Source organism: Podarcis cretensis (assembly GCF_951804945.1).
Source record: "Podarcis cretensis genome assembly, chromosome: 14".
Taxonomy (NCBI): domain Eukaryota; kingdom Metazoa; phylum Chordata; class Lepidosauria; order Squamata; family Lacertidae; genus Podarcis; species Podarcis cretensis.
In genome coordinates this window covers 27,390,428-27,416,491 of record NC_137183.1, presented here as the reverse complement: position 1 = coordinate 27,416,491, position 26,064 = coordinate 27,390,428, and the positions used below count along the sequence as shown (strand labels likewise).

Genomic DNA, 26,064 nt, shown 5'->3' with positions numbered 1-26,064 from the left:
CCCACAGCGCCACCTGCGTCCCCCTGGCACACTGTAGACACTACATAAATGTTTAGCAGGAGCAAAGAATAAACCTTAAACTTTAAGGCTGCAGCTCTGCTTCATGTATTGACTTTGGTACAAAGCTGGAGTGGAGTCCAACAGTCCACTTATCAGGAACATCATCACCATCATTCATTCATTCATTCATTCATTCATTTATTTATTATTTCTACCCCGCCCATCTGGCTGGGTTTCCCCAGCCACTCTGGTGGGGGGTTTCCAATAAAAGATTAAAAATACATTAAAACATCAGGCATTAAAAGCTTCCCTAAACATAAGGAAGTTGTCTTATATAGAGTCAGAACGTACTATCTCAGTACTATCTACAAATCTTCAATGGATCTATTGGTGGTTACTAGACATAAGCACAATTTCAGTGTCAAGAGGCCTGCGACTACTAAATTTCAGGAACACAGAAACTGCCTGGTTCTGGGGTCAGATTATTGGTCCGTCCAGCTCAGTATTATCTATACTGATGGGCAGTAATCTCTCTCAAAACTTTCTGCATGCAAAATAGATCTTCCTCCTGCTATCCGCTCAACTGCATTTTTACTATTGTATTGGTTTTAATAACTGTCTTATGTAGATTTTATATTTGACTATTGTTAGATGCCCTAGGCTCTTATGGGAAGAACAGGAAATACTGCCAATATTTTATGTAAAGTACACCTGAGAGCACTCAGTGAAGGTAATAAAACACATTTCTTTACTGCCACCATCTTCAGTATCCTCCAGAAGACCTGCAAGACCAAAGAAAAGTGGTGACAGGTAGAGAAACCACAACAAGTGGATTATGAGGTGCTACACGGGATGTTAAGAGCAAAACATTGGACTTATCCATGAAGCTTTTTCTGGTTAAGTAAAAGGGGAGACTTCTGTGTTTTCCATGGGGGGGGGGCGACTTTCTCAGGTTTCGAAGCTCCCAGAGTGAAGGAATAAGCTGAACTATACAATTCAAGAAACCCGGAAACTCACTGACATGGAACACTTTCTTGCACAGAAAAAGAGGACAGAAGCCCATCCACAGGATCTTAGTTAGAATAACTAAGACAAAAACACATAGTCCCTAGGTAGAATGTGGAGACCTGGTCTATCTAGGATGTTCTTTCCAGTAGCAAAACGTCCAATGTTTTTTCAGAGAATCTCTGAACAATTTGAGATAAAATTTGGATCTGACATCTACATTCTGGTGGTAACCTTCGACTTAACATCTGACCTCCACTACATCAGCCATAGCTGGAAGTGGAAAGGTGGTATTTCTCCCTTTCTGAAGACCTCAAAGCAAAGCCATCAAAATTAATCAACCCATCAGCTGCATGGCCCTGACTGTAACCAATAAGGAACTTGTTTCCAAACTCACTGAAAAACTATAATGCCTCTCTACGAACTAGTTTGGGGAGTTATTTGAGCCAGCGCCCTTGTTGTTTACCTTTCCTCAGTATCACACACATACTTCATAGAAGAAACCCATCTTCTTCTCTTTCTAGAAAACGACACTCCTGTAAGCTACACCCCAGAAATTCCCTTCATTTTTGGAGGCCAAAAGGAACTGTAATCAGTGATCTCTCGTACATATAAATAGCCTCTCCCTTGCTGGTATGCAAGTCTTCACACATGCCTCATGTCTACCCATTTAAACCACATGTAAGATGCATCTGCATTGGCAATCACCAGTCTGCCATCAGATCCAGTACTGGAAAATAAGATTCCCAATAATAAGACATTTGCAAGGCAGGCTACAGGAAGTGGAAGGAGGCAGAGTGGGGAGAGACAAAGAAGCAAATACAGACACTGAAATTCAGATCATAGAGACCCACTCACCTACACTGCTTGAGTCCATGTGTTCAGCTGGCACTGTGGTGCTCAGTTGCCATATTGTTTTCACTTTTTTCTCTCCTTGCCCACTGCTGATTTCCACTCTCCATACTTGAGGATTTGCACTGAAGGACAGTCAAGAAGAAAGCCAATTATAAGATAAGTTAACGCTCTACAGGCATTTAAATTCCAGGGTTCAAATACTGAGGCCTAGCTTACTTTTGGTAGAACTCCTTCACAAAAGTTGTCCTGACTGGTAGCTGAAATACATTATTTTCATTCAGGGGGTTTTCCTTGTAGTAATTTATACAGGACCTAGGAAAAGAGAATTTTTTTGAATATCAGCACTCTGAAGAGATACCCAGGGAATGTTAACTATTGATCCCTACAAAGTAATTCCAAACCAGCCACATCCTTAATCTTTATAGTGATCAGCTGGCAAAAAGGTATGAGATACACTCAGGCAAAGCACAACCTACTTGGAAGGTATTTTCATAAGTGCCAGAGTGAACAGGAGTTGTGCAAAGAGCACATTCATGCTGAAAAACTTAGGGGCCTTTACAGGAAATAGCAAAATCCCTTCAAGTGATTTTTGATTTCTTAAATAGGAGCAGAGAGACACTTTAATTTAGAGCTGTGGTTCTCAAAGTGGCTAGTACTGTCCTCTGGAGGGCGCTAAAAGGCAAGGGGGCAGCAGAAGTGTAAATGGCCATCAGACTTTGAAAAGCTGGTATCATCAATATAGTTGAATTAACTGAACTAAATAGTTTTATTGGATTTTGAATAAATGTGCAATTAATTGTTATTTTTTTGAATTTTATTATACTATTATCTTCCTTAGTAGGTTGTACAAGCCACTATTCTGAATAATGGTTTTTATAGAGTAGGCGGCACTGGGTATTAATTTATGTAACCATGGCGTTGGTGGTATGAAAAAAATTTGGGAGCCACTGATTTAGAGCTTAGCTGTTAAGAATTAAACAGTACTCCCCTTCCCCTTTAGAAATATATTCTATGGCCAAAAACCTGACATACAGCAACTTGGGTGTCAAAGAGCAAGACCTCAATAATCCAATCATTATTATATATTTGCCCCCAAGTTGTATTTTTGTGACAGCTGCACTTCTCTTACAACCTCTTACAAATGGAGAAAGGAGTTAGCAGCAGTACAAACTATGATACACAGGAAAATAAAAGAAGGGTTTAATAATAATAATAATAATAATAATAATAATAATTTATTATTTCTACCCCATCCATAGTGGGGATTGGGATTGCAGTCTCCATCCTCAATTAAGATGGCCATTTTCCCTTTCCACATATCAGTATTCCAGAGAATTCCTTGCTATTGAGAGTTGCTGGTAAACAATTACTGTGTCAAGAAGATGAGGTTCTCTTGCTCAAGTTTAAGAAGTTCTACACAATTGTCCACAATCTCTAACATATGGTGGAGTTTCTGGATGCGCTGAACCTGCTCCTGCAGATCTACTGAAGTTGACATGAAGTAGTCCTTCAAGACAAAGAGGTGGCAAAGAACAAAAATCAATAGCTTTTAAGAGAGACACCAAATATATATAAGTTGCTGGGTTAAGACAGAATACAATGCAAATATTTCAATACATGCAAGACAGTGCTCACCCCTACTTTACTCAAAAAAGACTAAGCCAAAAGAATTGCTGCAGTTCTGCTCATAAAAGGTCTAGTTCACTCATCATAGTAAACCATAGTTAATGGTTTACTGTGAAAAGGTGCTTTGCTCCCCCCGTTATCATGTGGAAACAAACCATGATTCTTGGCCTAGTGTTCTGTCCAAACCAGGGATCATGGTCTGCCCCGCTCCCTTAAACCTCTTAATGGTAACCAATGTTTGTTTTTGGCTCACTGACTATAGTCTGTTGGGAATGAAACAAACCACCATCTCCAGTTTGGAAACAATGCTAATCCGGGAATTATGGTTTACTGCTTCTTGATAAAGCACAAGGGGAAACAAAGTAGCCAAGATCAGCGAGTTGTATCAAATGCTAGTCCTGCTCAGAGCAGACCCATTGAAATGGATGGGAATGACTAACATAGGTCCATTAATTCCAGATGGTTTACTCAGAGTAGAACTAGCACTGTGCAGGCTGGGCCAGTCATTCGTTACTGTTCTGAAGAGAGGAAAATTGGAAGTCTCTTACCAAGTGAATACGGGTTGCAAATTCCTTGCCTGAAACAAAGATAGTTCTACTTAGCATAATTTTAAATACAAGGGAAACTCTCATTTATATAAAAAAAACCAAATGGGGATATTACACAAAGTCACAAGCCTTCAAGTTTGCTCTGCAAAGAGCCCAAGACTAATGAGAAAACTTGAGATGAAACCGAGATGAGTAAGAGACTTTGAAAGTTGGACACAGCAGAGTTTTAACTTCTTAACAAATTAAAAACACTTGTATCCCAGCATTTGGTTGACTTCTTATTGGAGAATTCTACTGGATCTGTGTGTTTTGTTGCTGTTTTAACGTTCTATTTGCTAATATAATTTATGCTTTATTGTGCTTATTATATAGTACCCCACTCTGGGATTATTTTTTATTGAACAGTGTTTCAGAAAACTTTTTTTAAAAGAGGGCAGTTTTGCAACCACTAATATTTACAGGCAGTAGAAGGCCCCTGTTTTAGTGGCAGTGCTATATACAATGTATTGATAATATCAATTAGGTCAGCAAAATAACCCCTGAATGAATGGATCTAGGAGCATGACCAGGAGTCTAGACCACCAAGTGCAATCAGAGAGTCATTAAAGGTATGTAAAAAATGTAGAAGGAAACTGGTACTAGAACTATTGCCTAGTAACACATATAAAAAGACAGATATACAGTGGCAAAAATGTTGGTTCAACCAATAATTTTAGTTGCTAAATACTTGGGCAAAATAATAAATTCCATCAATAAGATTCTAGTGCATAAACTGTACATTATTAACAAATATGGGGATAAACGTTAGATTATTTTTGGCAAACTTTTACTTAAACATTGGCACACATTCATATTTCATTAGTAATATTCATAATCAAAATAATGTATTATTTATATGCCGCCCATCTGACTGCGTTACCCCAGCCACTCCAGATAGCTTCCAACAAACAAAGGCAGTAAAACATAATAGTGGAATAAAACCAAACATTTGGGTCAAAAGCTCTCTGTATGGGAGGCGATTTAAGAAATGTGCTGAAGCCAATATTGAAAACTTAGTTTGTACATAAACGGTACTCATCATTGTACCCCCTTCTGATGGATCTCTAACGATTCCCTCTCTTCTATCTTTGTACTTTTGTTTTAAATGCAAACCTCCTCCTCATTCATTTCTTTATATTCCACCATTCCCACTTACAGGGACTTATGAACACTTTCTGCTCCTAAAAAAATTATCTGCAACCCCCCCCCCCCAAAAAAAATAGTCTTTTAAAAAGAGAAATCTTCTAAATATTATGTGAAGATAATGTAGAAAAGCAATGTAAGGACAAGGACCATCTGGAAAATTCGGCTGATCGTTTGTTGAGTAAGACAGTCACTTTCGTTGGTTTATATCCAAAAGTAGCATTCATGGAAACAGTCCTAACATGTAATTAAGTAATTTGCCCAACAGAACTTCAAATCCTTTTTCATGACATGCCCATCTAGATTTTTTAATTGAAAGAGATTGATTTCAAAAGTGATGGATTGTTCGGATGCAGTCACCCAGTATCATGATGGCTGTGCAAAACAGACTTACCTACAAAATAGCTAACATAATCTCTCTTCATCTTATCCACACCAATTTCTAGAAGCATTTGAATTGGAGTATCTCCACTAAGAGAAACTGATTCTATGCTTCCATTATAAGACTGCTTAATCAGTTTGCTCAGTATGCTGTTACTTCCTTGATGAACCTACAGAGACATAATCCGTATAAATAAATGTATACATCCTGTCTACTGATAAGATATAGTGAAGTACAATTACAGCACAAAGAGTAGTTTTAAGAGAGCCCATTTCTGAAGGCTATACGAGTCAGCTCAGCCCTAATCATTCAACCAAATACATTCACTGATACTCATTCCCTCAATTAGCAAAGTCAGGTAGTAGAATACCTCTTAGTTTGGAAATAAAGCAGGGTCACTCAAAAGTAATAATAGTGGTTTCATAGTTGGGCCTATATAGTGCCCTCCAGATGTTAGTGGACTACAACTCCCATCAGACCCAACCAGCACCGCAAATTGTCAGATTTGTTGTAACCCAGCAACATTTGCAGAGCAACCCCTGCCCTGGGTACAAAGAAATACAATAGTTTGTAAATTAATTTTTTATTATTAAATTCACAGAGAGCATGACATGCAAGTTTCCAGCATTTATGGAATATTGAGGGGTATAGTTATAGTTAAAGCTATGGTTTTCCCAGTAGTGATGTATGGAAGTGAGAGCTGGACCATAAAGAAGGCTGATCGCCGAAGAACTGATGCTTTTGAATTATGGTGCTGGAGGAGACTCTTGAGAGTCCCATGAACTGCAAGTAGATCAAACCTATCCATGCTGAAGGAAATCAGCCCTGAGTGCTCACTGGAAGGACAGATCCTGAAGCTGAGGCTCCAATACTTTGGCCACCTCATGAGAAGAGAAAACTCCCTGGAAAAGACCCTGATGTTGGGAAAGATTGAGGGCACAAGGAGAAGGGGATGACAGAGGACGAGATGGTTGGGCAGTGTTCTTAAAGCTACCAGCATGAGTTTGACCAAACTGCGGGAGGCAGTAGAAGACAGGAGTGTCTGGCATGCTCTGGTCCATGGAGTCACGAAGAGTTGGACACGACTAAACAACAACAAATAAAGGGAAATTGTGGGGTGGGGGAGAAAACTGGCTTCTGCAAACCCCTAAGATAGTTAGTAACCTGACAGAAAGGGATTAAGGTGGGGGCAGGTGTATGACATGAAATTAAAAAGCCCACCTACCTTCTCTGCACTGTATTTCAGGAGCAAGGAAAGGAAAACACAGATTTTCTCTTTCCCATTCTCCAGAACCCTCCCACCATGCTGGCTACTTAGGTTTCAGGTGCTTGGTTTCATGGGTACCAGCCTTAAAACAGAGCCCACTGAGAATATAAGAAGCTGCTTTTTACCACAACAGGCTGTTTGTCTGTCTCACCCACTGTTGCCTAATTTTGACTGGCAGTGTTATTTCAGAGAATCGGGCAGAGATATACCATATGGATGCATTATCTTATCCTCAGCACAGCTGGGAAAGGTATCATAGGGGTGGGAAAGAAAAAAAAAGTGGTCTATATATTCTCTGTGAAACTCTGCCTGCCCCTACCCGCACTTACAAAGCCTGAATAGGACTGGCTGAACTAAAGCATTCCTCTTAGGGGCTGGAAGCAGACCTGCCATAAAGAAGTTTCCTGGTCACCACTGGCAACTAGAAATTGCTGTCAGGCAACCAGGCAGTGACTCAAGACTCCTCAATATGCAACACATTCCCCAGCACGAGCCTAGTCCTTAAAAAAAAAAACCAAAGTAAATTCACTGGATATGCTCCGTTCAGTGCCAATTATATCAAACTAGAACTTTGTCCCAGAAGCCTCCTGCGTGACTTTGCGGAGAGCACTGTCATTTCACAAGACTCCGTAAGCTGAGATGAAGACTTAGGATGAGCAGATTGTTCATGGTCTTTGGAAGGATCTTTAGCACCTTCTGTTTGCTTTTGCCTTGAGGCTGATTCATTAGGAAGGTATAAAGTGAGCTCCAATAAGCCATTTACATTTGTAGAAGCTGCAGCTGCCTTAAAATAACATGGAAACTGCTTTGATAGGAATTCTGCAAGGGCTATACAAGACTGCTTACAGTTACTCAGCAAGTAAAGAAAAAACATATCACTTAATATATGGTTTCTAGGCATTAGTTACGTCAGCCTGTTTGTGAGCTGAGTCCTGGTGGTAAAAAACAAACTTTGGTCCAAGTTCAAGTAACACCAACTCAAATTAAAAGGAGAGAAAATGAGATCTGCCAGAGAGGTGCACCTGCAGTTGTGTTGTAAAGAGGTGCCAGTTTGGGGCAGCAGGGGAGATTTATTTTGCTTTGTCTGCCCAGCAAGGAGAAGCTCCTCTGCAACTGTGTCCAATATTTTAAGAACAATATTCCTGTGCTTCTTTGGAGATTCATCATGGTAAATCCAAAACCAAAACCACCTTCTCTATTCCCCCCCCCCTCGAGTTTTCTTTGTCTTGAGACTTTACTTCTGTAATTCCAGAGCAGCTGGTTTAAAAGCAAAGCAAGCTGCCCCCCTCTTAAATCTGAGGTGAGAGAATTGACAAAAAGTGCTTTAAAAAAAGACTCACGTCAATATGGAAGGAATTAAAATACAATGAGCCGAGAGGCAAGGGAAAGAGGGATTCTAATCTATGTACTCAGCATTTAATTAAAAAGGTATTTATTTCCCACCCACTTTAGCAGGTAGCCCCCTGGAGAGTTGGCTAAGGGTCAATGAGGCCCTAGGCCTGAAAAAGGTTGACTTAAGGGAACTATATTGTAGTTCCTCTGGCTGGGGGTTTACAAGATTTGGTGGAAGCCCAGCATGAAAAATGGCTGCAATGTAGGCATCCTTTCCAAAGCAACCCGACTGGTGGACTGTAGCACCAAGGAATGCTGAAGGAGCTTGTCATTTTTTTGGTTGTCTGGTTGTGCTTCTCCCCATCCCAGTCCCAGACCAAATACTTCCTGGATACCACAGCTGCTCAGTTAGCCTAGTAGCTGTGCATCTTGTCTCCCTGCCTACTTCCCAGTAACATAATTACTATATAGCAGGGGTGGTCAGAAGGTAGACTGGGATCTACTGATAGATCTCTGGAGGATTTGCAGTAGATTAACAATTGGGAATGAAATTCTTGGTGAACAATAGAAAAAACTTCTTGTTTTCCAAAATGAAACAAAGAAAGTGGTGGGCTGAAGTTATGGATTTTTCAGCAGAACGAAAGCGAGCTCAGGTTCTGGCACTGAAAACAAATTCCTGGGCACCAACGTATGCCCTGTTCCTTAACTCTAAGGATATACCTGCTCCACTTTCTAAGACAGTACTTTGCACATGGTTCCAGTTTGCAGACAGCAGGATTACAGGAAAAAAGGCAGATCCTACAAGCTTGAAGTCTGACCATCCCTAGATAGGATTGGTTTGCCCAAGATGTAAGCTTTATTAATCATTTCATACCCAGGTCTTCAATTCACCATGCTGGAGAGCTTTCATTATCAACGTGAAGCACTTCACCAATTCTTCATATGAAGTAACATCTTGGGAGGGGGGAGCAAAGCATTAAATAAAACCAGTGTTAATTAAAAGTAGCTCAAATGAAAAACAAACAAATAAGCAGGACAGTGCAGAAACCTTCAGTCATTTCTCTTACAGGGTAAAAATCTTAAAATAAAAGATACCTAGGGTCATCTAGAAGCATACTTACTCTTCCATATTTTACACCAGAACTGCTCAACAAAATCAATGTCTCTTCTCCTGCTAAAATGTGTTTTCATAGTGCCATAAACTGCAGAAGTATCATCCTGGAGATTTGGAAAATAATTTTTAAAATCATCCTTCAAAATAAAGGCATGGATTTAATATTATTTTAGTTATTTATATCTTGCTCTTCAAATAAATCTATCACCGTGCATTTACAATAAAGAAGCAAAAAACACTACACCTTTTTTTAACCAACAGCAGTAGCAAATAAAAAGGCCAAATAGTTAAATATGGAAGAGTTCCTTTGGATCACACAATGTTAGGTTGCTAATGGCACCAGGTTGGAGAAGGCTGAACAAAAGGAATCAACAGGAGCAGACATGCCACCCCAAACCCATCAGACTCTGTGTTAGACTAGTTTAATAGGTCCCCATCACTGAAATGAGCTGCACTAGTGCACCCCAGGACTTGAAAAACTACCCCAATATAGACCTGTAAGGTAACTTTGATCATCTGGATAAATTCTACTCATTGCATCACACCCTATGATATTTTTACCATAGGGTGGTGACCTGAAAACAAGCATTTCTACTACTGCTCATTCGGTGGCATGCCTTTTTCTGTTTGCCCCATGTGAGAGCAGCAGACATCATATGCTTCAGATGTCTTGTAGAGACATCTTTTTGCCCAGGCTTTTCTTGACCCAGAAGATCAGACTCTTGTTTTATGTGTTAGAATCCCCCAATTCCTATTGTATCTGTTTTATATGCTTTTATATTGCTCTTTTATCATATTTAGACTGCATTTTTAAATGACATTTAAAAATAATTGCACACCACTTAGTGAACACTTTTAATAAATAAATGGAAGTGGCCGGTGCCAATCTGAATTGCAACAGGATATGACCCAACCATAACAAGGGACTGCTTCAGTATTTTAGTAATAAAAAGGTATTTAAGTTTAAAAAGTAATAAAAAGCAGTTGCACTGGAAGAGTTCGAAGAGCACAGTCCCTCCTTATACACACCTATGAGGCGTAAAAGTCAAGTTACCCAACAATGAACAGCCAACACATATCCAGCAACTACAGATTGAAACTGCCCTGGCAATGATGAACAATGAAAAATTTCACAGCTCTGAATACCTCAGCATCACTACTGTTTGGCATATTCAAACCGTCCATCATGTCCTTTAAATCTAAAGCGGGAGAGAGGATGACAGTACAGATCTATTGGCAAGGTACACATAGGAGAGTATCAATACATAATGCAAATGCCATTGATGTAATGCAAACAGTTTTGCTAAAAAGTTTGGCTGCAATGGACATTTACTGAGCACAACAAATTTACCTCTACTTCTATTGGAAGCACAAGAAGTTGGCTTACGACAAGTCTGACAATTGGGTCTATCTGGCTCAGTATTGTCTACACTGACTGGCAGAGGCTCGCCAGGATTTCAGGTAGAGGGCATTCCCAGCTCTACCTGCAAATGACATAGTTTAAACATGGGACCTTCTGTATGCAAAACAAATGCTCTACAACTGAGCTATGGCGCATGCCCAGCTTTTCACAGCAAACATTTCCAGAATACTACAAAGTTACCTTTCAAAAGTTTCTGTACTAGTTCAACAGCTGGTTTCCCCCCCACAAGTTTAGGCCAGTCAGCCATGCCAGTCTTCAAGCTCTCAGCCAAACTCTTGACAGCGCCGTGTAAACAAAACAAAAAGATCACTATTCAAGAGCTTTGTATTGGTTATGGTAGGATACACAGGGTTTACGTTTATGGAACCAAATTGGTGGCAAAAAAATTTTGGGGAACCACTGTTTTAAATGTATAGTGGATCTACCCCTAGAAAAACCATGTCTAAATTCTGCCAAGAAAGTGTACCAAGAAAGGTAGGATTTTGGTTCAACTAAGAATCAATTATGTTTACTCAGACAAGACCCACTGAGATCTTTGACCTTACTCCTTGGTAAGTGTGCTTAGGACTGTACTTGGGACTTCATACTTTGTTCCATTTCTTAAAAAGAAAAGAAATACCACTGGAACTACCATGATCTTTACAGAGTGAGCTGACTTTCAAAACATTTTTTTTAAAAAATTGGAGTATTCTTGGTAAAGGTAAGGGGACTCCTGACCATTAGGTCCAGTCGCAGACGTCTCTGGAGTTGCGGCGCTCATCTCACTTTATTGGCCGAGGTCATGTGGCCAGCATGACTAAGCCGCTTCTGGTGAACCACAGCAGTGCACAGAAACGCCGTTTACCTTCCTGCCGGAGCGGTACCTATTTATCTACTTGCACTTTGTGCTTTCACAAAGGAGCTGGGACCAAGCAATGGGAGCGTACCCCGTTGCGGGGATTCGAACTGCCGACCTTCTGATCGGCAAGCCTTAGCATCTGTGGTTTAACCACAGCGCCACCCACATATTCTTACAAATATTTATTTGATTTAAGGCAGCTGTTTAAAACCACGCAACCATCCTTGTTACTATATGGCCAATAGTTCTCTTCTGAAATGTGATTTTCATAGCTATACTTACAAGAAGGAACTGCAGTTCCCTATTCAGTTCATACACAGAACTCAAGGGGCTCCCAGATGCCATCTGAATCTTCTGAAAGTTCAAAAAAAGCATAATTCTTGATGTGGATCCTTGCTAGAGCCCAGGAAGACTAATAAATCATTTAATGCACTATCACTAGTTAAACTACCTAACATTAGTTTGTCAATTTATACTATTCATAGTTAAGTCAGCACAGTTTCACTTCTCTTAACATATTATTGTAGCAGAGTAATTTCCTTACCAGTGTGGCAGTAGAAGTCAGGGGAGGGGCCTCCACCATCTTCTTTACAGAGTTCCAAGAAAAATCAGCGAATATATTTCTCTCCAACGGAATAAGGGTGTCCTCCAGTGAGAGGGAGTCTAATGAAGTGGTTTCAAGGAACTTGTAACGGGCAAAACCCTTTATTGTCAACTATAATGATAATAATAATGATGATGATGATAATAAAATTATTTATACCCTGCCCAACTGGCTAGGTTTCCCCGGCCATTCTGGGCAACTCCCAACAAAACACTAAAAACAGAATAAAACATCAGACATTAAAAACTTTCCTAAACAGGGCTGCCTTCAGATGTCTTCTAAAAGTCAGATAGTTGTTTATTTCCTTGACATATGATGGGAGGGCATTCCACAGGGAAGGCGCCACTAGCAAGAAGGCCCTCTGCCTGATTCCCTGTAACCTCACTTCTCACAGTGAGGGAGCCACCAGAAGGCCCTCGGCGCTGGACCTCAGTGTCCGGGCTGAACGATGGGGTGGAGATGCTGCTTCAGGTATACTGGGCTGAGGCCGTTAACTAGAATTAACAGTTTACAGTTGCAGAATGCTGTTGCAAAGGTGACCTTCCAGAGCATATTTCTGAGGGAGAAGGGTCCTTGGGGGGGGGGGGGCAGGTAAGGAAGCTTATCTAACATTGGATGTCAGCCATAGTTTAGAAGAAGACAAACACCAAATTAAAAAGTGGTTACCATAAAAATCCCATTAAGGCTTAAATCCCAAACAAGAGCTAGACCCAGATTGTTTAGGCTCTAGCCCTACAGAGGCCATGTCCTAAGACTAAATATCAGTATTTTAGGGGTCTAGGCAGTAAGTGACTTGGGGTTTCACCAGTTGTGTGCATTTGAAAATTAAAGTAGTTCCAATATTTGTATAGGTGTGAATAATAATAATAATAATAATAATAATAAACTAGAGAAACCTACGTCAGAAGAGTGATTCCTCATTCTGTGAGTATCTTTTAGTTCTTGCAAGTCTGCTGAATAATTTTTATTTGATATTGGACCTGAATTAAAAAAAACTGAATTTAGTAGAAGTCTTCTAACTTTTGAAGAACAACATGTCAGTTTCCTCTTGGGATTTGCTTGCATCAGAAGATTCCCCTCATATCAGTATTCTACTGCCTCTCCCAACATTGAGAAGCTATGAAAAGAATCTAGATTATGGGTTTCTCTGAGACAAAAATTATTACTGGCAACCAGTAATACACACCCACTTGTCTACATCTCTTTAAAACAGCAAGTAAAGTACACCCACCAGACCATCAAGATTAAATAGGTACATTTCCAGGTAATACCATTTGAATTAAGAAAAACCCAATTTGTTTACTATACTACATGCTGTATTAACCAATATAGCCAACAACCACTTTCTGAAAAACATCTTCGGGAGTAGAGGTGATGAACTAACACTTTGATTATGGACCAGAAATGCAGACACTGTATTTTAAAGACTAAAAAAAAAAAAGGGGGGGGGGTTACATTAATAGTCTTAACATCTCCACTTCCTCTCACTCAGATTCAATGAAGAGGTTGCTGACAAGTAAGGTATCCAAGGGAAAACCTTACCATTGCAGGTAACTGTGTATAGATGGATCCCCGTAATCTTGTTTCCAGTGCAGAAAGGTTCAGCTCCTAGCCAGACAGTTTGTTTGGGGTCGGAGTGATCACATCGCACCCACAGCGGAGGAAGCGGTGCTGACTCGTTTATGTTGGGGTGGGCCATATTTGGATTTTGAGACATTGTGTAGAATGAAATCAACTGCCTGGAAACAAACTTAAAGACATCAGAAATGTTCAATAACTGTCAGGATTGTATTATGAGGGGATAATGCTTAATTCCTTTCTATGCCACAGTAGCCTGATTTAGAAGATAACCTCTTCACTTAATAAACCAAAAAATGCACGTACTATCCTAAGAAAACACAACGGTGGTGTACAATAAAAGCATTAAAACACCACAGAGTACAGAATAAATGATAAACACTGACTCAAATTAATTCTCTGAAAATGCTTAGCGAAGCAGAACTGTTTTCAGCAGGTGATGAAACATCAAAACTGCAGGTGCCTGACTTGATAGGAAGGAACATCTGCTCTGTTCCTGGCTCAACCCTTCTTCCTTTTTGCTGGCATGCTGTGGCACATCTTAAATTAACTGCAGTTTCCTGCAATGTCCAAACTGGGAAGCTATAGTTACTGGTATGACTACCAGATTCAGAATGAGCAAGCATCTTAAACCAACTTCAAACCATGAAATGTAATTATAGTTACCTTGTTCAGACATCATTGGAAACGATGATTAAATGAAGACTTCCTGGCTTATCACATTGCATTGAGAAAGGGGAGCATAAGGATGGGGTTGACTGGGGAAGTCTAATACACATATTATCTTAAGAAGTTGAGATATGACAATCCAAACCAAGCCACTAGTTCTGGGCTGGATCATTTGATCTTACAATTCAGCATGCAATAGCAAGCTATCCCGAATCAAAGAAAGCTAATTTATGTCTCACGTGTAATAAAAGCTATTATCTTCATGCAAATTTAACATAACCTCCTCTTAGAGGAGTTACAGGTGGCTGCCTACTAAGGCCATCATGAAACATTTGTTTCCAGCATTTCTCAGAAGTTTACACATTCAATTACAGTAGTTGACTTGCATAATAAACAATTAGTCTTTTGTTAGTTGTTAAGAAAGTGCATTATTTTCAATAAAAATATAAAAATTAGGATTCACACACCTTGCTCTTGGAAGAGGTAAAGCAAGTGCTGAAGAATTCTCTTTCGGGAAAGTCCTAGAAATAGAAGGGCCACCTATCTGCTCCTCTTCCAGTTCTTGCATTTCTTCACAAGGTCTCTATAATAATAAGCAATTGTGTTAGAATGATTACCACTCAGACAAAAGCAAGCTCAATGTTTGTTTTAAAATAAAGACACTAAACATACTACTTTCTCCATAATGAACATTGTATCACTGCTGTCCCAGAAGCTCTCCAAGGGATTTATACATCCTTCCTGAATCAAATAGACTTGCACATCAGCCTGGAAGAACAAACAGTTTAATTTCTGCAGCACAGCTTTGGGAAGCATTTAAAAGACACTTGAGGAATAGAACATTATCTGCTATAATTAATTTAGAGCATCAATACATGAAGCAAATCTATATGAAGTGACACTAAGAATGAGTTTTCTTCTGTCAATTTCCATCTCCCCTGACGAAAAGCTAATCTCCATATCACAGGCATATCCCCCCCCCCCATTCTCAGCGACCTCTTCAGTGGTGATCCAGAGTTGGACTTTTCACATTTGATGTGGCGCTGTGGGTTAAAGCCTCAGCGCCTAGGACTTGCCGATCGAAAGGTCGGCGGTTCGAATCCCTGCGGCGGGGTGCGCTCCCGCTGCTCGGTCCCAGCGCCTGCCAACCTAGCAGTTCAAAAGCACCTCCGGGTGCAAGTAGATAAATAGGGACCGCTTACCAGTGGGAAGGTAAACGGCGTTTCCGTGTGCGGCTCTGGCTCGCCAGAGCAGCGATGTCACGCTGGCCACGTGACCCGGAAGTGTCTCCGGACAGCGCTGGCCCCTGGCCTCTTAAGTGAGATGGGCGCACAACCCCAGAGTCTGTCAAGACTGGCCCGTACGGGCAGGGGTACCTTTACCTTTATCTCCTATTGAACTACATTGCAGCCTTAATCTACATAGCAGCATACACATACTTTAAAAATTAGGCTGATCAATGTCAAAGAAGCATCTCTTTAAGGCAAAAGCACCAAAGCTACATCAAAAATCTTGAGATAAGGGTCTACGATATGGCAAAAATGAGAGATCTATATTTTCCTTACAAAAAACTGTTAAGAGTTCATTACAACATCTCAACTTCCAAGGCACAGAATGAAATTTACTCAATAGCTGTTCTTATAGCATGAGTTGATTTGCCATTTCAAATCAATCAGATGAATTTCTCAGATTCAGAAATACTACAATTTTAAAGTTTGTCAATCAGATTAATCCATAGATTTCTCCTCCTCCTCCTTTTCTGAACGTAGATCTAAATTAGGACCCCTACAAGTGCAGAACTATACATTTTCATCTACTGTTGTAAAACACAATGGGTGTTTTAGGGAGAAATTATACATTCTTACCTCAAAGGTAAGTGGTCCTTGATTGATATTCTTTTTTCCTTCCTCATATACTCTGTAACATAAGTAATTTATAGTATTTGGTTTTCTGAATTAATGAACAGACTTAACAGAAATATTTTGCAGGCCAACCCTAATAATCTTCTGGTAACACTGTCAGTAAACTGTACAAATACTGCTAAAATCACCATCTGTCCTAAGGTTGCTATTCCACTCTCACCTCCAATCATTAAACATTAATTAAGCAGCAGTAGAAAAATGCTCACATCCTTTTAATTTTTGCCTGTCAAGCTGTTACTAAAAGTTCAGAACAAGACTCCTTGCCAACAGTGTCTCCAAGTGAGTGCAGCATTTTGCAGTTTCCCTTAAGCCAGAATGGCACCCATCCACAGCAGAAGAAAATAAAAGGAAGCATTTGGCACAGTTAAACTATGGAACTCACTCCCACAGAAGGCAGTGATGGCCAGCAATTTAGATGGCATTGAAACAGGATTAGACTAAATTGTGGAGCTCAAGGCTACCAATGGCTACTAGCCACAATGGCGACATTCTACCTCCACAGAATACCTCTGAATGCCAGTTGCTGAGAATAGCTGTTGAGCTCATATTCAGCTTGCGGGTTCCCCATAGGCATCTGGGTGGCCACTGTGAAACCAGAATGTTGGACTAGAGGGGTCATTGGCCTGATCCAGCTGGCTCTTCTATGCTCTCATGGCAGCATTGTGTGGGCTCCCACTAAGAATCAAGCCAGTTTTGCACAGCCTTATCCCTTTGTGGGCCTGACCCCAACCTGTGCCTTATATCTTGATTAATTAGGGGCAAGCAGGAGGTAGAAAGAGCCAGACATTAATTTCTAGGGAACCACCTGCAGGTTTCAAGGAACTGTCACAGGTATCCCAGAAGGCCCATTCCACAGAAGGAACTTGCAACAAAATTAAATGCTGTAAGCTTATTTGATAAGTTGCAGACCTGATAGCAATATATAAATAGATACATTTATATTAAGCAATGTTCTGTATCATCCTTGGTGCACGATTATGATGACAAAGCCTTGACACCTGCCCATGCCTACCCTTCTTCTACCCTTGTCCTAGTGCTAGACTTTAGCCAGAGAGCTCCAGGTTCCAATTCTCACTCATTGCTTGGCCCAAAACCACCACTCTGGAGCAGTCACCTGTTCCTTATTTAACTTGCAAGATGCACCATAACCGCAAGAGGCAAATTTTTAACACGTAATGCGTTACCAGGGCATTATATTTCATTATTTTTAAAACCCAAAGTTTCTGCACCACTCGACATTTAGAAATGCACCACAGTAGCCCCAAAAATGGAAAATGAGTGAGGTCCCAACTAAAGAAGAATTGCAACTTAAACTGATGGAATATGCACAGCTTGCAGACCTAACATATAGAACGAGAACAAGAAGAGCATACGTTTAAAGAAGATTGGAAAATGTTTATTGAATATATGGGGGGAAACTCTGCACACTTGAAAACGTTGGCAGCATTAAGATAAACAGTTTTGATTAATGTATTAATGGAATACTGAATGGTTTAGTTTATGTAAAATATACAGGGATTTATGATATGCAAACTGAACCATGGAAAGAGAAGAATGGAAGTCACTGACATTTTAAGGTTGTTTAACGAATATTTTAAATTGTAAAATAGAAAACTTAATAAAAATTATACACACACAAAAAGAAATGTGCCACAGTATGACATAAGAACATTCAATTATTTATTGCACCCCCACCTTTCCTCCAAGGAGAGATACTGGATTCTTTTTGGTCATCTGCATACTATCCCTTGCTTTTTCCTGTAGGACTAATTGCAGTCATTAACAGTCAACAGGTTTACCATACTCACTGAGTCACCCACCCATCTCCTACTACACTTCTGAGAAAAACCTCACCCACCCTCCCACTATATATATAAGGGTCTGGTGACTTCAGTATATCTGAAGAAGTGTGCATGCACACGAAAGCTTATACCCAGAACAAACTTAGCTGGTCTCTAAAGTGCTACTGGACAATTCTTTAATTTTTTTCAAGGTGAAACACATTACATAGCTCTCTTTCTCCCCATTTCCTCCTCGCTCCTGCTGTGGTTGGCCAGCAGACTTCATAGTTGTTTCCTCGCGAATGGTGCAAAAGCGAATTACAACAACTGAACAAAGTGTCCCCATAATGAGTAGTACTAAGATCACAGCGCGTTCCTTGTGCTGCAAACTGTTACTCAGCAGCAGCCCTACCTTACAGGGTTGTTGTGAAGGTAGGTGGCGAAGAGACCCCGCCCTCAAGACACTTGCAGGGTGTCATGAGGGAGAGAGGGGGGAGAGAGAAGTCAAAGGAAAAAGGTGTAAAGAGGGAAACACTCACCGCAGGAGGAGGCTGTGGAACCGAAGGAGCGACTCCTGCCTCTGCCGGGAGCCCATCGCCGGTTCTCTCGGGCCACTCCCGCAAATGCGCAGCAGCTCCCGCCGCTTCCTTTCACTGAAGCGACAAACGAACTGCGCGCCAGAACTTCTTCCTTACAAATCGGCCTCGGACAAGTCTCCGGTAGGAATCCCTCCGCCAAAGTGAGGAGGTTTCCTCTCCGCCGCCGCCCGCACACACTAAAATAATCCCTAGCATTTCTGAGGCGAACTCATGCAAAGAAAGGGAAGCGAAGGCACTCTTGCCTCAGTTAGTTTTCATCAAAGAAAGCGGAAGAAAAAAGAAGGCGCTGGGCGCGCTGGGCGGGGGGGGCGGGGAGAGGAGGGCGGAGCTGTGAGCGGAAAGGTGCGCAAGAAGCAAAAGAGGAGCGGCCGCGAGCAGTCCTTCCTTTTCCGGCCGGGGCCGAGTTGGTGAGAGAAGCTAGCGTGAGGGGCTCCTCCGCTAGTCGCCATCATGGTGAGCAGGGAAGGGGCCGGGGGCTCTGCCGGAGGTGAGGCTGGGGAGGCAGAGTGGTTGCGGGGAGGCCGCCATGGCGGGCGGAAAGGAAGAGGAAGAGAAGAAGAATGGGAATAAGCCGGGCGGTGCGGAGGGGAGAAGCGGCGCTACAGGCCGGCCGGGCGCCATTTTGGAGCGGAGAAGCCGCCGCGTGGAGGCCTGGCTGACTCGGGAGGGCAGGCCCAGTGCCCGCTCCTGCGGCTGCCTGGCTCGCTTGTCTTCCTCCCCGCTCGCACCGACCGCGACCTGAGGGAGGGCCTTTAGCTAGGAAAGAGGGACGCAGCCTGGAGCCGATAGCGCTGGGGATGCGGAGGCCTGGAAGGGATAATTCCCCCCCCCCCCACTTGGCTCCTCGTTTTTCCCTCTCTCCCATCCACCGCTCATTGGATTGAGTGACTTTAATTTTAAGTCACACAAAGGAAGAGTCAGTGGCCGGCCTAGTCCGGCATCCTGTTCCCACAGCGGAAAACTCGCGATCAGCACCCGAGCGCAAGAGACATGGCCTTCGTCACTTAAAGATGCGCGGCAAGGCGGGTCTACGGCAGCAGAAGAGGGTCGTGCTGGAGTCCGTTCCTGACTATTCACTGCATTGGCTGGGATTTGGGGCCCAGCAGCAACTGGAGAGGGGCACATTTTGCCCCCTCCCGTCTGCTGTAGACCTATATACAGTATTTCTAGTCCCAAGATGCTTCTGAGCTCCCCAAAGGTGCTGCCGTCTTCGTGAGAGGACTAATTCAGTAATGCATTTTTTAACTCGCTGAAATTTCTGGGTTTTATATCAATTTACAACCACCACCGCCACCCGCCTCTCAGATGATAAGTTATCCTATGCTTGTAGGATAGAGTGCAGCACGTTTCAGTTAAGACTGAGTATTTTGCTGGAAATTTGCATTTACTAAGCCAGCATGTTTATACTTGGACTTTCATTCTATATGTGCTTACCTGTGAGTTAACTGCACTAAATTCAATAAATATGCATAGAATTGCTACATGCTTTCATTATAAATATGTCAGATAGCATATAAAATTAATTGCACTAAGTTACATATGACACATTGTAGTTGAAACAGTAAAATAAGTATTGCCTATGTTCCAGTTTTCCTATTTTTCTAACTTTCCCATTGACCTCATGGGAATGTCTAGAATGTCTTCTAATGTCTGGAAACCATACACATAACTTACAATGATGTAAATATTTATTAATAGCAACAATAGTATAGAACTTCCAAGTGCAGCTGATGTTGAGAGTGTTGCAGCTTCCCTAGACTACTTAGTGAATTGAGAGCAGAAACAAGATTTGCACCAGGACTCCATAGTTCAGTCTCTCTGCTGCTGCTCTACATTACCTGTTAGAGGCTAAAAGGGTTAGATTAATTCATGCAAAATGGGTTTATCAATGCTGTGTGTTAAATACCTATATTCTTGATGGCTAAATTGAACATGTTCAGACAGAATATGCCCCTGAATACCAGTTGCATGTGGCAGGGCAGGATAAAAAGTGCAGTAGCTGTTTTTTAACCTTGTTTGTCAGGCTTTCAGAGGCATGCATTTGGCAACTGAGGGAAACTGGATGCCGAAATTATAATAGAAAACTTTTTAAAAAGATTAAAAACAAACCACAAATAGTCTAAAACTACAAAATGATATCATAAATAACCTTTAAAAATCAGGTGAGAAAACAAGATGATCCATGACAGCTTGACTTTTGTTTGTTCAAAGTAGTATATGTACTTGGAATGTGGAGGAAAGTTGCCTACAGACAGTGTCTTCTACAACTTGCTTGCTTAAGTGGTCAGCAGATCCAACAGTTTCATGGCAGTCCAATAGAAGACCTGAGTAGTGGACAGGAATTGCATTGTATGGATGATATAGAGGGCTGCAGGTTCTCAATCCCTGACACCTGAGAGTCTAAAAAATAAGCCAAAATACTTGTATGTTCATTCTTTATTTAACATAACAAGCATTTTTATGCTAGGTGCAAGAATGCATTACATTGCGTGAGTGCACATATTGCTATGATGTTGTAATTTGCGTCCTATCCGGTCTTCAGGGGCAGTAGCCTGCTGTCCACTCGCTGTTGCCGTTGAGCTGACGACTTTCTGAAACTGAGCAATATTTGTGCCGTCGCTGAACTGCAATAACACCAGTTGCTTGTATTTGAGAATTTGCTTCTCTCCTCATCTCCAGGCTTGTACTCGTCCTTTGGTTTCGGTATATTCCGAAAAGGGGGAAGTTTCGGGTAAAAATGTCACTATGCCTGCTGTGTTCAAAGCTCCAATTCGTCCAGATATTGTGAACTTCGTTCATACCAACTTGCGGAAAAACAACAGGCAACCATATGCTGTCAGTGAGCTTGCAGGTAAGAGTTGTACCAATACCACTAGGGATTGAAAATTTAAGATACACATCTTATTTTTTATTAAAGCTTTTTGGATATAATTTCTGAAAATCTGACTGAATAAAAGTCTTGGCTTGTTACTTCAAGTCAGTTTAAAAAGTCATCCATATAGCATAAAAATAAACATATACCTTGCTGAAATGATGAAATTCCACTTCATTGGTCCGTGTTTTTGAGCTCTGTGATATCAGTGGAAGTTCTGATGTTGGTTGTTAACAACTTCAGGAAAATGACATAAAACGTGGTGATCAGTAATTATTTAATAGCATGCTTCTTTTCTTTTCAGGTCATCAGACCAGTGCTGAATCTTGGGGTACTGGAAGAGCTGTTGCTCGTATCCCAAGGGTTCGTGGAGGTGGAACTCATCGATCTGGCCAGGGTGCTTTTGGCAATGTATCCTTGACTCTGGCTGCCCTTTCTGATCAATTGAAATACAGTGGTACCTCGGGTTAAGAACTTAATTCGTTCTGGAGATCCGTTCTTAACCTGAAACTGTTCTTAACCTGAAGCACCACTTTAGCTAATGTGGCCTGCTGCGTTGCCACTGCACGATTTCTGTTCTCATCCTGAAGCAAAGTTCTTAACCTGAGGTAATATTTATGGGTTAGTGGAGTCTGTAACCTGAAGCGTATGTAACCCAAGGTACCACTGTATAATGATTATTACCAGCATTGTGATAGTATGTTTTGTGTGTCTAGAAACTGGTTAGAAATAGAGAGATTGTACTTGCCATGATGTCGTAATTTGCGCCTTACTCTGTATACAGTGACAGTTGCCTGCTGTCATCAGGCTGGTACAGATGGTTGATGAGCAGCTAACTCTGAGCAAGACTGAAAGAGGGGGTGGATCTTCCACAAGAATATACTTTGGTTCCATCCTTTACACTTGACAATTAGATGTGTCGTGGAGGTCGCATGTTTGCCCCAACCAAGACTTGGCGACGCTGGCATCGTAGGGTGAACGTACCTCAGAAGCGCTATGCCATCTGCTCTGCTCTGGCAGCTTCATCCCTTCCGGCACTTGTTCTGTCCAAAGGCAAGTATGTTGTTTTATGTAGGGCCATTCATATACTTATTAAATATGACATAGTTGTAATTGTGGGACAGTTTGTATTTGTAGCCCACGTTTATAGGAAGTAGAGCACCTTTTACAGAGCCTGTGACTCCAGATGTTGCAGACCAACTCCAGTTGGCCTCAGCCAGCACAGCCAGTGGTCAGGAATGATGACTTGTAGTCCAACAACTTTTGCAGTTTAACCACCCTGGGAATAGAAGGTGACTGATGAGTCTGGAGGACAGTTTAGAGTACTTGCGGAGACATTGGGGTGTTATAAGTGGGTTTTCAGGTGAACAGGCTTAGAGTGCAAGTTTTTTTGCTATCCTGGTGTTCGTTAATGAACCCAGACATTTAGTGGTGCTGGTTGTTAATTTACCATTGTAGTCAGTGTGCACTAAAATCTAAAATGTGCTATCTTAACAGGCCATCGCATTGAGGAGATTCCAGAACTTCCTCTGGTGGTTGAAGACAAAGTCGAGGGCTACAAGAAAACAAAGGAAGCTGTTCTACTGCTTAAGAAGCTGAAGGCCTGGAATGATATCAAAAAGGTGTGCTGAGTGTTGACTGCAAAAATCGGGTGGTAGAGGATTGTGTGTGTGTTTAACTAATCCAAGAACTTTTTTTTTAAAGCTTCATATAGATAAAAGCATTCAGCAATCTGATTACCGTTGCTTCTGCAAAATGATGAATTTTTCACTGGTCCGTGTTTCAGATGAACACTGATGATTGTGAAGTTCTGAGTTGCAGAAGCACAGTTGTTAACCCTGAAAGTGGTTACTTGGTTTTTACACAAAATGTTTGTTTCCACCCAGGTCTATGCCTCCCAGCGTATGCGGGCAGGCAAGGGAAAAATGAGGAACCGTCGCCGCATCCAGCGCAGGGGACCCTGCATTATTTACAATGAGGACAATGGCATCATAAAAGCTTTCAGGAACATCCCAGGTAGCTTTTGAATTAGTATGCAAAATGCATGAGTGAGGTTGTAGGCTGGAGGGGTGTAAAAAATGATGATATTCCACTTCATTGGTCCGTGTTTATGAAACACATGATTTGGTGGAGGTTCTGACTAAATACCCAGATTGGGGTGAATGTTTAGGTGGGAATATGGTTAAGAGCCGCATCGTGTTCCCTTTTATCTTCTAGGCAGTAAGAAAACAATTCATTAATCAGAATAGTGAACATGTGTATTTAAAACATGTACACTGTGCTCTGATCTAACAGGGATTACCCTTCTTGATGTCAACAAGTTGAACCTTTTAAGACTTGCTCCTGGTGGCCATGTTGGACGTTTCTGCATTTGGACTGAAAGTGCTTTCCGCAAGTTGGATGACTTGTATGGCACCTGGCGTAAGCCAGCCACCCTGAAGAGTAACTACAAGTAAGCTTGTTTTTAGGTTCTGGTTGGGTTTGCTTAGCCTCACTAGTGGTTAGAAGTGTTAATTGCCCTACAAATAAATTGGGAGTTTCAAGTATTGTAGTGGGCTTAGTGACTGTTCAGTATGCTCACTGGAAAATCCCATAATAGTTGCCATTCTTAGTGCCTCCTTTTCAGGCTGAAAAACACCTTATCAAGGAGGAGAGGGTGGCAGACAGTGGATGGGTTCAAATCCCAGTTGGGGCAGGGGATGGTAGAAGCATGGTTGTGCGTGACTGAGGTTGCCCTATTTGAATGAGAAATTGTCACATTTTGTACTCTGCCATTTGGAATTCTGCCGAGGCCTACTTAATGACAAATGGAAGGGTGCTCATGTAAATACTTGTAATATCTATCATCAATAACTAAAAGGAGATGAAATTCATTTGTGTGTAAGAGTTCAGTGCTAAAACTGTAACATGCCTGTATTTAAATGCAGCCTGCCAATGCACAAGATGACCAATACAGATCTTGGAAGAATCTTGAAAAGCCAAGAGATCCAGAAGGCCCTCCGTGCACCAAAGTTAGTGTTTGTTTTAAATTTTCAACTTAAAATAGTAGTCCTTAAGTAGTGCTATAAGTGAGATACACTGGATGTTTTCTGGAACACAGATAAGGGGAAATGAAGCTTCAAGAGGGAATTTTAGATTTGAATCTTGAATTTCTGTCATTGTGTAGTAGTATTTTTCTAGTTGCGCACAGATTCTCTCCCTAGTATCTGTGTTTGGCATCCTAACAGAGCTTAGGAATTCCTTTTTTCTTTTTTCTTTTTGTTGTTATTGAGCTGTATTTGGTCTAACCCATCTGCACTGCATGATGGTGATTACTAGGCTATAAATCAAAAGGCTATGCACTCATCCAACTACCTTCTGCAGGAAAAAGATTCACCGCAGAGTTCTTAAGAAGAATCCACTGAAGAATTTGAGAGTTATGATTAAACTGAATCCATATGCCAAGACTATGAGACGCAACACCATTTTGCGCCATGCTAAGAATGTAAGTGGGGTAAAAATTGGATTGAAATTAGATTTCCTGTTTTCAAAACATTGCAGAGTATAACCATCTTAATTTTTCCCTACAGCACAAGCTCAGAGAAGAGAAAGCGGCAAAGGGCAAAGCAAAGGTTGAGGCTGCAGCTGCAGCTAAAAAGACAGAAATTGCAGCTAAAAAGAAGGAAACTGCAGCTAAAAAGACGGAAACTGCAGCTAAAAAGAAGGAAACTGCAGCATAAATAAGACAAGCATTGGCACTTCTCTGCTTCAGTGCTGAAAAGGGCTGTACTGTGGATTACAGTTAATAAAAAACAAATCTATCCAGAGTGCTGTCTTTACTAATCATTTGCACTGATGCCCTTCAGTCCTGAAAGAATGAAATGGAAATTCAGGAGCCAGTAAATACATTTTTATGGAATGGTTTAGCCAGAGGCCTATTATTTGCATGTGTTATAAAGACATATCAAAACATATTTTTTGGATACCATGTTATTTATAGTACCCCATAAACTACTCTGAAGTGGAGTGATAGGACTTGTGAGTTACTCTTCAGAAGAATTCTGACACACAAAACCAAGTTATAACAGATAGAATTTGGAGTCGGAACAAAATTAGAGGGGAAGGAGAGATGGAAGTTTTGAGGCGATGGATTTAATTAGGATGCAAACTCATTAAAACTTTCATCAGTAATGTGGAATGGGCATTGGAGGGAGTTCTAGGGGTAAAATATTGAAAAGGGCTTTTAAGTGGGCGTCAGTGGAAATACAACTTGCAGTTAATGTGATATCACAAAACACTTGACTAAAGACTGCTTTCAAAGTTGCTAATTCTGCATCAGATTTCCTTTTATGTAAATGATGCAGAGCGGGTTGCAGTTGACATGCAGTTTGATTCTGCATGTTCTGGGAATAATTGTAGATGGCCCCTGACCACTGAATATATAGAATGGAAGGATGGCCTATAAATCCTTTTTAAAGTTAAGTGAGG

General features: G+C 41.2%; 2 protein-coding genes across 2 annotated transcripts; one reads left to right on the top strand and one right to left on the bottom strand.

The window, feature by feature from the left end:
- Positions 1–200: 200 nt before the first annotated feature.
- On the bottom strand, positions 201–18,992 carry ZWILCH (zwilch kinetochore protein). The gene is made up of 18 exons (XM_079954275.1): positions 18,666–18,992; positions 16,289–16,340; positions 15,096–15,191; positions 14,891–15,006; positions 13,719–13,915; positions 13,077–13,156; positions 12,117–12,287; positions 11,855–11,926; positions 10,915–11,008; positions 10,458–10,510; positions 9,319–9,415; positions 9,072–9,151; positions 5,611–5,767; positions 4,035–4,063; positions 3,231–3,367; positions 2,077–2,172; positions 1,864–1,982; positions 201–782 (listed from the first exon to the last, which is right to left on the bottom strand). The coding sequence occupies exons 1-18, from the start codon at positions 18,719–18,721 to the stop codon at positions 697–699; spliced, it is 1,788 nt and encodes a 595-aa protein (XP_079810401.1). The 5' UTR covers positions 18,722–18,992; the 3' UTR covers positions 201–696.
- Positions 18,993–19,047: 55 nt separating this feature from the next.
- RPL4 (ribosomal protein L4) lies at positions 19,048–25,403 on the top strand. The gene is made up of 10 exons (XM_079953582.1): positions 19,048–19,178; positions 21,405–21,576; positions 21,902–22,008; positions 22,512–22,650; positions 23,095–23,219; positions 23,484–23,613; positions 23,893–24,049; positions 24,525–24,608; positions 24,961–25,081; positions 25,167–25,403. The coding sequence occupies exons 1-10, from the start codon at positions 19,176–19,178 to the stop codon at positions 25,314–25,316; spliced, it is 1,188 nt and encodes a 395-aa protein (XP_079809708.1). The 5' UTR covers positions 19,048–19,175; the 3' UTR covers positions 25,317–25,403.
- Positions 25,404–26,064: the final 661 nt, after the last annotated feature.

Bases quoted from the DNA above. Each gene is read 5' to 3' on its own strand.
- RPL4 (XM_079953582.1), top strand. The intron at 22,009-22,511 runs GTATCCTTGACT...CTTGACAATTAG, and splicing joins GCCAGGGTGCTTTTGGCAAT to ATGTGTCGTGGAGGTCGCAT. The intron at 23,614-23,892 runs GTAGCTTTTGAA...CTGATCTAACAG, and splicing joins AGCTTTCAGGAACATCCCAG to GGATTACCCTTCTTGATGTC.
- ZWILCH (XM_079954275.1), bottom strand. From the start codon at position 18,721: ATGGGCTCCCGGCAGAGGCAGGAGTCGCTCCTTCGGTTCCACAGCCTC. The intron at 15,192-16,288 runs GTAAGAATGTAT...TTGTTCTTCCAG, and splicing joins AAGGACCACTTACCTTTGAG to GCTGATGTGCAAGTCTATTT. The intron at 1,983-2,076 runs GTAAGCTAGGCC...ACTGTCCTTCAG, and splicing joins GTGAAGGAGTTCTACCAAAA to TGCAAATCCTCAAGTATGGA.